Source organism: Anneissia japonica, unplaced genomic scaffold (genome assembly GCF_011630105.1).
Source record: "Anneissia japonica isolate Jap-2015-1 unplaced genomic scaffold, ASM1163010v1 scaffold673_len1821605_cov196, whole genome shotgun sequence".
Taxonomy (NCBI): Eukaryota; Metazoa; Echinodermata; class Crinoidea; order Comatulida; family Comatulidae; genus Anneissia; species Anneissia japonica.
Window position 1 is genome coordinate 719,079 of NW_022717449.1, and position 12,483 is coordinate 731,561.

A 12,483-nucleotide genomic window follows, 5' to 3' on the forward strand; every position below is an offset into this window, starting at 1 on the left:
TAACACAAACTCCAGCGTAAAAGGAGTAACCTAACAATAAGCTCACCTCCATTAATTGTTGCATCTGTGGGTTACTCATCAACATCTGCCTAAGCATCTCTGGATTCTGCATCATATTCTGCACTAATGGATTCTCCATCACTTGCTGTAACATCTCTGGATTATTCAAAAGCTACAGCACAACAAAATAAAAACATGCAACATTATGCAAGGCATACTGTGTGCTCCATATTAGCATTCCACAACCCAGTTTATGGAAGGTTGCTTTATGTTACAACATAAATTAGTTGAAACTGTTCCGACAGAAAGCAGTAAATCAATTCTAGAACAAAGTTTAGATATTAAGAAACTATTATTTCTTTGGCTTTTTTTCAGTTTGGCATTTCCCCCGTTGTCAATAGATACAGAATTAATCAACAAACAACTACTACAGTACTTCAACAATAAAACAACATTATTAATCATTTATCAACAACTAATCTGACAAAAAAGAAATTATTTTAAGTATGAATTTTAAAGAAAATAATCTGGCAACAAGTATACTTACTTGTTTGAATTAATAACCTTATGTGTGCGGCCTGCACACCTTGTTATTTATGCCCGACATTGATCATCTGTAAAAGTAATGCACTGGAAAGTCTAAGTTTGCGTGCGACCCTCAGTGTTAAATCAAAAATCCACTTTAGCCTTCTGACCCATCGTTATGCCCACCCCTAAATTGTAAACGCCAAATTTATATTGAAGTATAACAAAAAAACAAATAACTGAAATGTCCAGGATTTTTGGACTTTATGAATTGTTAGTACCTGTAATTTATATACAGTAACTAATGTGTGTTGTTTTGTAGTATTTATCTTGCCATGCTAAGGTATTAGCTTGTAAAAAGATAAACTTTAAAAACTTGAATAAAGGCAGAATTATAGTGCAAATCAAAAATCCACTTTAGCCTTCTGACCCATCGTTATGCCCACCCCTAAATTGTAAACGCCAAATTTATATTGAAGTATAACAAAAAAACAAATAACTGAAATGTCCAGGATTTTTGGACTTTATGAATTGTTAGTACCTGTAATTTATATACAGTAACTAATGTGTGTTGTTTTGTAGTATTTATCTTGCCATGCTAAGGTATTAGCTTGTAAAAAGATAAACTTTAAAAACTTGAATAAAGGCAGAATTATAGTGCAAACAAGTACCTTAAAAGATCAACCTCAAGGACAGAGAATCAAACAACAGATTTTTCTGTAAAAGTAATGCACTGGAAATGTCTAAGTTTGGGTGTGACCCTCCGTGTTAAATCAAAAATCCACTTTTGCATTCTGACCCATTGTTATGCCCACCCCTAAATTATAAATACCAAATTTATATTGAAGTATAACAACAACAAAAACAAATAACCAAAACGTCTAGGATTTTTAGACTTTAGAGAGTATGAATTGTTAGTACCTTTAATTTATAAACTATTGTGTGTTGTTTTTAGTATTCTTCTTGCCATGCTATCTAAAGTATTAGTTTGTACAAAGATAAGCTCAAAAAACCTGAATAAAGGCAGAATTATAGAGCAAACAAGTACCTAGGAGCAACCTCAAGGATAGAGAATCAAACAACAGATTTTCCTGTCTTGATGTACTAATATTATACTGTCAAATTTCTGTAATTAAAACAAACAGCACTTTAGGGACACATTGAAACACAAGCTATTAAGCACTTCATCAGGTGAAGAAAGTGCACTACCTGTGTGAAGGGCTTACCTGTTACTAAATTAATACACTCTGCCTGTTTCTATTATAGATTACTCTGCGGACTATGACGACCACTCATGTAACTGTCAGTTTGTTTAATAAGTACTATTTAGCTATAATAAATCATTAATTCTACTGCCACACAAAATACTGATTAAACACAACACAAGCAAACAACTTCCACAACATGACAACTGAAGCAAAAAATATTAGCAGAAATGTCAAATTTGTTTTGTGCTTGTAATATACAGTATATTTTTTCCTATAATAATACTTATACTGTAGTAAAGCATATAATATTTTAATTATGCAATGGCATAATTCATCAAGGCATATAGCAAACAAAATCCATCAGACAGGTTTATCTATGAATTAATTAGTTTTTAATATGTGCCTTGAATATTAATTTTTTGTAACAAAGTTCATGAGAACTATAACAGCAAGAATAAATTTAACTAAATCAACATAATGTTTTCCATTAGCAGTTTAAAATTCACTTCCATATGTATTCACTTCCATATGTTTAATGGACCTATAGTTAGATTTACAGGCAGTCTCTTGTGAGTGTGGGTCTGGGGATGCATTCTGTTTAGGTATGGAATGACCCAAAAAAATAAATAACAATCAATTTAAACAAAGTAAGCCTGAAATTCTCATGTAGAAATTAAGCGAGTTGTATAACAAAACACACATAGCTATGAAAACAATGTATTTTATTCAGTATTCATCAATAATTCACTGGCAGGATAAAACACACTTATTGTCTTCCTCTTAGTAAAAACTTGGATGCTAAATTTTCTAAAATGTATACTCTAGCAAAAAGTGTAATTTTTTGGGGGTTGTAAAATGACTGCTTAAAGCAGTGGAGAATTCATTTCAGGCACTATAGAATAATTTTCAGGAGTGTAGTGTGCTTCAATGATCCCTTAGTACAGACTGGGCAAGTTGAAAAAGTGATAAATCTTGCAGGTATACATTAGTCTGTACCACCATCCTATGAGTCTGGAATTACCACCAAGTATAATATGCTGGTATGATACTGTAGTAAGATTAAGCTTATATGCATGCATTTTGTCAAAGGAATTGAATAAATAGGCATATTAATAGGAAGTCAAAATGTAGCCTGTCCTATTATTAAGCCAGATAAAAACAGTACACCCCACTGCCCACCCCACTTAAACAATGCTATAGTCCATTTTGGGTAGTTTTTGTCCAGGGTGGTTTATGTCCAATTTCAAAGTTAAAGTATATTCTTGAACATTTGGGAGCCATACAGTAAAATGGTGTTCTAAACAGTTTACATCTACTGTATAAACAACTGTAGTCCCTAGTTTCATTTTCAATTCAGTATGGTTCATTACACAAGAATTGGGATTGCAGAATGAACCCTGAATGGTTTCCTTACAATGTAGGAACAATTAACATAATGTACACAGGTAGTCATGCTTGCTCCTTTTCTGGAACTCTGTGTGATACAATACTTTCTATACAGAAAATGTGACATTGTTACAGATGGTCTGGCCTATAATTGCCAGTCATACCCAACATGTGCATTAGAAAAAATTCTGACACTAATGTTTATCTGATAAATATCTAATGCACATGAAGTACACGCTACACTATCACCCCTGGTCATTTGATGCTAGAAGAACACTTGGTTCTGTAGTTGCAGATGTATTCAGTACAGTACTGTAGCATGCAACCCAACCAGGTACCCATTTAAAGGTAGAGAGTAGGAGAATAACCCATAACTTGCAGCATCATTGTGCTGAATTGCGTATGGGCGTGGTCCGTGACTAAAGATGCAATGGGTTTGCACAAAGTGCACATGAGCAAGATGTATACACTGGACCTCCATTTTAAGTCCTCCGAGAAGATTTGGTTCTACCAACTGAACCATGGGTGAGGAGCGGCTGGAACCAGCGCCGATGTTAAGACTGTAGCTAACGGCGCCCCTGCCTTACCGCTCGGCCACTCGATTCGCCTAATTTAACTTTTAGATGGGGAGAAGCAGATAAAGTGCCTTTCCCAAAGATACAAACAACCACACTTCAGATTAAGCAAGAAATATTTCCTATATATCTTTAACTTATGACTAGTTTGTATTTCCAAACTTAATAAATTAACATATTCTTGAGGATGACCTACCATCTTCAGTGCATTTATTTTATGCATAAAGGTACAGGAATTTGTTTACGACTGGTGTAACAATAGGCATAAAGTTACTTACATTGCTGTCACAGGATTAAAATAATAAAAGGGCATACTATACATTACTGTACATTAGAAATGTGGAAAGTATAAAATTCATAAACCAGTGTAGTATATAATTCGGTGTAGGCCTCAATATAGGCTTTCTTTAGCTTGTATTCTTACTCATAGCCTGATCGCTTTAGCTAGAGTTGCGCATGCTCAATTGTTGCATAAAAAAGTTTGATTTTTCTCTTTTCTATGTCACACCCACTTCGCAGATGCCATTTGGTATTTGGTCATGTCTCAATGAATTCATGATACGTCGTTTTGGTAACTGCACATGCTTGACAACGTCACTTACTCAGTACTGTCTGTCCAGCTTTTCCAAGTGCGTGGTCACTGTGTTTTCATAGATATTTCGGAGATGTTCTTTGGTAACTGCTTATGTGCATTGCTTAGTTCTGAATTGTCATTCCTTCGTAGTAAAAGCTACTGCTTACCTATGGTTTTTTTAATGAATGTTTCCTAATGCTTGTAGCAGCCTAAAGGTGTGGCGAGAAAAACTAATATATTAAAAGCCTAGGGGCTTACCACTGCTAACACCTGCCTCGATATCGCTAAAAGCAACTCCAGACAAACAGAATTTAGAAGTATCATGTATGCCAATGTAAATACAACCGAATCAGCTTCATTTACTTGAGAAAAAAAAAAAACAAGATCTTTAGTCGTATTAGATACTGTATTTCAACTTTAGTTTGTGTCATACACAGGTAAATGCTTGAATTGCACAAACATCGAAATGATAAAAAATACATACAGTAACATGCTAATGCAATAGGACAAAATAGATTTTTTTTTATAATAAAAGTTTCACTTGCAAAATTGTATTTCCTTATATAGGCATTCACATTGTTATTAGCATTCCTCCTTAACAAAAATCACCCAATCTAAACATGTTTTAAATAGTGCGCAGGGCATTTATTATACCTTAAAACCTAATTATGAAGTACATTTTTTCAGTAGGTATCATCTAAAAGAATTCATTAAGTCACAAGAGACTGACAAATAAACCAAAGAATAAGTATAATGTATTAATGAGCAAATAGGCGCCTTTTGAAGATACGATTTGAGAGTCTCCAATGCTCAAAAACTTAATCCTATTTTATCTTATCTTTGCAGACTTGATTACTCAGGGATAACAATTCTTATCGTAGGATCATTCGTGCCATGGCTTTATTTTGGATTTTACTGTGATAATTTGGAGCGTTACATTTACATTGGGTTAATCGTCATCTTGGGTGCTATTGCTGCCGTTGTTGCATTGAGGGATAAGTTTAGCACCCCTGCCTATAGGCCAATACGAGCTGGTAAGTTGCATAATGGTATATCAGTCATTCAATTTTAAGTAAGCACTCATAACACAGTACATAAGCATTCACTCATTTAATTAAGTGAGCAAGTATTTACTTGCGCAGTAAATTGATTGAGTTGAATGAATTTATTTGAATGTTATATTTCTTGAAGGTTTACATGATGAGTATCAATAACAAAATCATAATACTTCCGGTACACCATGTCTAAAAATATGGAGAGTTTTCTCCTGATGACGGTCAGAGCAATCTCACCGAAACTTCAGTACAACCAACCAATCGTATTACCTCAAAAAACTTATTTTTACACATGGTGTACCGGAGGTTTTATGACTTTGTTATTTGAACATTGACTGGTACATTATTTACCCAATTAATTTATAATTCATTTTGGTTTACAAGAATACAGTTACTTTGCCGTCCAATTAAAATGTTAACGAAAATTTAAGTACATTTGCACTGTGCATTATATTATTATAATTACAGTATTATTAGTATTACTATATGATTTTGTTGTATTTATACAGGTGTATTTATAACACTTGGTTTGAGTGCCCTTATACCAGCCATTCATTATGTTGTTCTAAACGGTTTTGCGAAAGCAATTGAGGGCGGTTCACTGCAATGGATGGTGCTAATGGGTGCGCTGTATATTGGTGGTGCAGTTTTGTATGCAGTTAGAGTACCAGAGAGGCTCTTCCCTGGAAAATGTGATATATGGGTATGTAGTTGCAGTTTGTTATGGATTTATCAACATTATAAATATTACTGATACTGTTGTTATTTCACTTGTAAAGTCAAATTTAAAAGCAATATATTTCTCATATGCATTATAAAAAAAATAAGAGAAAAATAAAGTTATTTTTTACTGTAAACACATTTAGCCTAACCATTGGTTAAAACAGGAACACTGATTGCTTATTAGGGTACTTGGTTGTTCATAATTTTCTTGGTATTTTGCCTTTGAAATTTAAAAAAAGATGTAATGGAGACAAGAAACATGTTATCTTATTTATTTGGCCTAAGTGGCAAATCCAATCTTGGTTGGATTGGAAAGTAGTAAGCCTAAATGAATTATCTTGTATGTATTTTGATTTCTTTACAGTTCCAAAGTCATCAGATTTTCCATGTAATGGTCATAGCGGCGGCATTTGTACATTATCACGGGCTCAACGTCATGGCTAAGTACCGCGCACATGTAGGCGAATGTGACGCCATCCTAGGCTCAGGGACCGATAACGGATTTATGACTACGATGACACAAACGGTTTTTTAAGATTTGTGCTTACAAATCACGTCTGTTATGAGGCAGTGTGTAGTGGTTGATGAATAGTATGTTTTGCTTCATAGCCAATCAGAGTAACAACAATTAACAACATTAATATCTTAAACTAAAATAGAGTATAAAATCAGTATCTGCCCCATTGCCACTGTAGCCGTGGGTTAGATCAGTGGGTGTGTCCAAGTACACTATACTGTAAACTCCTTTTTTTTTGTAATCCATTTTATTATCTTGTAATAGTAAATGGGTTGTAAATTTTTGGGCTACAATACGATACCATTGTGTCTAGCCTACACATTTCATTTGGTTGATGCCAAATTAAGGAAAATAGAGAATTTTATACAGGTTCAATGATCTGAAGACATACTGTTCAAGTGTCATTTAAAATCATATAAAATAATCCTGTAATACAATATGTATAGATGGCAACAAGTGTTTAAATAAACAATCAAACCACATGGTTAAGTAAATACATTCCGGAATCAACATACAACATAAAACTGTACTAGTCTGGAGAAACACTTTTTGCGATGAGTGACTGATTTGGTTTGTCTATGCCACATTATGAGGCCAGGGGTCCCAAGTTGAAAGAAGCCACTTCAAGGAGATATGTTGAAATGAGCTGTCTAATTATATTTTGCTGTGCATGTTGATACCCATCAGCACTGATGATTGGGAGACAATTGATAAAACAGTAGTAAAAACATGCAAATATCTTGAGTTTGCATGACATTGGATATTTTCCCGGAGATTCTTTTTATTTGCGAGAGTGCAGGAGGCCTGCCCAATTTCCGGGAGACTCTTCAACTCCTGCAGGAGACCCCTATGAGACAAGCATGCCTTCTATAATTGTTGTCGACCAGGAACTCGCTGACACGATTCTATGGAGAATCAAAAATGGCAGCTGAGGTTGTGTACATATTTGGTAGCATTGATTACATGTCATTTTGGAACCATTAACATTTGGAATGAATCTATAGAGTGATGCATAAAAAGATGCCTGCCTTCCAATCTCAGGGTCATAGGTTTTCTGTCAGATCAGGATTTGTTTTCCCAATTAAGAAACAACTCTACTCACTCAGAATCACAAAGAGACTTATAAAGCATCATTCCATCCTTAAATTGGCAAATGTACTTGCTGATGGATGTGAAAGATAGTAATAATAGCAAATGTGAATATGAATATAGATACAGCACCCACGTAGTTGTGGTATAATTAGTACAATATAGAGACAGACAAAGTGTATACATTAATTTATTGAAGTGCAAGCTTGCATGCATAGAGTGTACTGCTTCAGGTGAATGATAAGTGTCCAATACAATCCTTAGCCTTGCCCAGACTGTCAACTTTTATTTGAAAAAAAATTTGTGACATACCTAAATATGGTCATGATGACATCACATTATGGCCATGCATTATTTTATGACTGTATATGGGAATAAAATAACTTTTGTCTTTGATAATGTGGACTGAGCTTTATAAAAAAAATCAAATAAAAAAATGATGGTAAGCACCACGTTACAATGGCAACTCATCTGGCATTAACTGACCCATACACGACTATACCGTAAAACCTTGAATTGAAGCCCCCTCCCCCACCCTTTGGTTTGCAAAATTAGCCTCGAAAAGAAGCCCATCTCAAGATAGCATAGGCTTCTTTTCGAGAGAGTACAGTACATACACTGTACATGAATTTTAAAGAAACAAAATAAATGAAAAACATGCTTTGTTTATACATAACAGTAGATAGGGGATTTAATGCCAGTTAATGCACTCCATGATACAGATTAATGTTACAGTGTCACTATTTAATGTTTTATAGTACTAATTCCTAAAATTTTACAGCATTTATTTTTGAAAAGAAGACCCCTCTTTACTTTGCAAAAGTAGCCTCGAAAAGAAGCCAATCTTCAAAAGAAGCCCATCCAAAGTTCGCAAAAAAAAAAAAAAGAGCCCAGGGCTTCAATTTAAGGTTTGACAGTATATTGGCATACAAATTATCGGTTGTACCAGGAAGTCACATGATTAAAAATGACCTGAAAAAAATGCACGCATTGCTGCTTGTTTTGAAACCCTTTGTCAAAAAAAGTTTTAAAATGTATGCAAGTGATAAAAACATAATTATTATTCATATATTATTCATGTTCATGCTGTTTATCAACAGCGACTTCCAGCGACGACTCACACAGGTCAAACAACAGCTAATTTGCATAAAGATCACGCCGATGATCTCTGTTAACACCGCTGCAATGCAGAGGTAACTCAATTGATTAATGTGGTTACTCCATTATGCAGAATTACTAACTCCGTTTACACAGCCACTTAACACCTATATTAACGGATAACGCGATCATCATGGTGATCTTCTGCCGTGTAGACAAGGCGAATGTTTTCTTTTGTTTTCGCAGTTGTTTGCAGCATGTTCCTCACCTTGATAGAAAGAGGTTGCAGTTTCGATTTCCGCTGGAGAAATTTTTTCATAATACTGATAAGAAACATAATTATACAAAAACAATGAAAACCATTTTCATTGCCATTAATAAAAATAACTATATTCTGATAATAATTAAGCATTGTTATGATTTGTAGATTCATGCGTACCATATTTAGATGGTGTGAAAATTGTGAGCACAAATAATTAAGCAATTTGCCTGCATAACTAGGTCTCAACAAAGATTACTGGTTTCCTGCCCCACTACAAAGAATGATTCACCCATTATATCCTGGTTGTTATCTGCCTTTTCCAGATACTTGATTTTTATCATTCACCTGAACTAAATAAAGTCTTGTCCTTTAATAATCATATACAGTACATTAGTGCAGATTGTTAATATTTCTGATTATACATAGAAATGCAAAAATTAGTTATGACTTTTTATGTGTTATAACGAGTTAATACAATTTATGAAAAATATTGGTCAAACCATAACAATGGTAAGGTAAAATTTGTCTAAGGCTGCTTCCCCCCCCCCTCCTTCGTTTCCTTATATTCCACCATCAGAATTAAACAAAGTGTTCACTTAATTTAAAATAGTATTTTTCTGCCTGACATTCAGATGATATAGAAAGTTTATATATATTTAATAATTATAATTTTAATATGATCATTGAGTAAATGAAAAATTCATAGTTTTAGCTATTCCCTCTTGTAGTATATACTGTACAATGTTAAAGCATTCAAATATTTGGCTTAACAAATTTATAATTTAATGGTACTATAAATAAGTGAAGAGAGGATTAGAATGTAGTTGTGGGTTGCTGAAATGTACAGTGGTAGAGGAATACTCTTAAGTGGCATATTTAAGCAAGTGTGTTGAATCATGGACCTATTTATAAGATTATTAATAGGTCCATGGTTGAATCGCCATTCATCAGGATGAGTCATTGATTTCAGATCCTGGAAACGTTTTTTATTGTCATACCATTTGAAATCATTAATGTTTTCCTGGAAACATTTGTATTTAACCTGTAAATTGATAATTGCCTTTATTATAATCATGCAGGCCTACCTTTATTGAACAAAATGCTGTTATTCGAAAAAAAAAAAAAGGTGGGCTTGGGTAATGTAAGCACATGCAGACAACCCGACTATATTTGAAGTGTTTTTTTATTAACCTCAGATTAATAATTGAATGTAAAACTGTGGGCTACTTCTATCATTCAACATGTAGTTATAAGCACTGCCTTACTCAACAGTTGTGAAGAGATGAAAGAAAGAAGGTGCATTCTTTTTATCTATGTTATTACGTTTAGAGTGTTAGATAAACAAATGTTGGGTCTAAAGCCAGGCATTCATTGCACCCGATGTGACGTCGTTCAGTGTGATTCTATGAAGAACACAGGGACAAGTGAGCAACAAATCGTTTTTTATGATGATCCGGATAAATTCAGACTGCCGCTGACAATCAGCTGATGGTGTCGCGATGCCTAGCGCTCACAAGGAGTGTCATGCGACACTGCCGTACAACCAGTGAATGCCCGGCTTTACTCGGAACTTGACAGTTATTTTGCGGACAGCTATTTATAGTTAGATTTTTGGGATGTATTTATAAAGATAAAATTTGGATTAGTGTTCAGATGTTTTTTAAACATTAGTCATCAATTGTTAATATTGATAAATTTGAAATATGTCTAAATAATCCAAATATGGGTGTAGAGAGAGAGACTGGTATTCGGTGGGGTTTTTTAAATAACTATTGGAATTGATACTGTAACAAGTTTTGAGATAATTTAAGGCACAAAAACTATTTTTAACTACAAGATGCAGGTCTAGAATTAGATGTGTGGTAAAAGTATGTTACAGGTGTATATAAATATCATATTGTTATAATAATAATAATAATTATTATTATTATTATTATAATTATTATTGTTATTATTATTATTGTTATTGTTATATTTAGGTGTAGTCCAGCTGTGCACATGAGGCTATATTTGTATAGAGTGTGAGCTAATCACAATGATGAATAGTTCATGATAGACATTATAGAAGTCCCATTTCAATTTTTTATGTTGATCCAGGTGATTCAAAATGCTTTATTGACATTACTCTGTATGTTATACTATTAAATTCCAATTGAATCAATTGGAAAAAACTTAACTGTTTCTGTGGTAAAGATATAGGCATATGAGATTGCAATAATGGGATGCATAGATGGATACTAACATTATGGATGTATTATCTTTATGCGTATATCCACAAGAAATTGACTTAATAATATTTGATAAAGTTGTTGCCAAATTAATTGAAGTGTCTCCAGGAATTGCTTTATGCAGTGGCCTTCTTTCATTCTTAGTTGTTGCTGGAAGACGTCAGCGCTGTGCACAGATGAGTTGCCAAAGAAGTTAGAGCCACCTTCAGAAACCACCTAGTAATATGTATCACTCGTTTCCTATTCTTGATTTTTGGTATAAAAACTGTGGGAATAATGGAATAAACACTCAAGGTTCACATAATTCCCCGTAATATATACTGCCATGCTTTTTTATTATCACTGGTATCAATAAAACAGATATTTATATATTAAAAACTAGATAGGTTAATTGTTCTGTATCATCACCTTGTACATTTCTCCTCCATGCTGTAAGCAGAAATTCATTTTTTTCAATAATACATCTCTGAATCGGCAGAGAGGCAGCGGAGAGAATTCTGAGACCATTGAATTGCAATTTGTTTGACTGCATTTTTTTTTATAAAAGACTCATCACGGCCCAATATTTTATCTTTTGTGATGGTTGACATATTTGCAGACACCCCCAGTACTCTCCTCCCCCCCCCCCAACAGTATTGCTGTCTTTGAAGGTTTACAATCAACCTTCAGTTACCTTAGCTGTAAGTTAAAACAGACATTTTGTAAAGGAGTTTCGCAAAACACTATGCATTTCAGAAATATATTTATTTTGTTTTTGCCCACATCATGACATGAAGGGTGGAGACAATGTACAATAATAAACGAGTACCAGTATGAGAATTTTGTTTTTCTTTTTTTGTCATTTTGTCATTTTCTGTAAGAGCTCTATCCACTGTATTATATTTCATGGTCATGACACGATGTCACCACTAACCAAAACAACTTAGAAATAGCAAAAAGCACATTGTATGCAATATTAATGATAAGTTAGGAGACTTTCATTAAAACCAAAAAAAGGCCGCTATCATGAGAGCCACCCCAAAATACAATATTGATAAATTTATTACAGTATATGTACAGTATATGTATATTCACACACATACATATAAACAAACACAAACTTTTACACACAAATTCACAAAGACAGTACACATACATATACATATACTGTACTCAAAAATATAAACTGATAAACACCTAGAGCTTTGAACGCATGCTTATATACTCAATAAAGAAAAAAAAAAGAGGGGCAAATGAAATTATT

General features: G+C 33.7%; 1 protein-coding gene across 3 annotated transcripts in view; it reads left to right on the plus strand.

Annotated features, from left to right (window-relative positions):
- LOC117110244 (adiponectin receptor protein-like) overlaps positions 1 to 12,059 on the plus strand; it is a 25,958-nt gene extending 13,899 nt beyond the window's left edge. For all 3 annotated transcript variants that reach the window (XM_033252871.1, XM_033252872.1, XM_033252873.1), the window contains 3 exons: positions 5,115 to 5,302; positions 5,833 to 6,026; positions 6,411 to 12,059. In XM_033252871.1, the coding sequence (XP_033108762.1) occupies positions 5,115 to 5,302; positions 5,833 to 6,026; positions 6,411 to 6,581 (553 nt within the window). In that variant the 3' untranslated portion in view covers positions 6,582 to 12,059. The remainder of the gene's footprint in view (positions 1 to 5,114; positions 5,303 to 5,832; positions 6,027 to 6,410) is intronic.
- Positions 12,060 to 12,483: the final 424 nt, after the last annotated feature.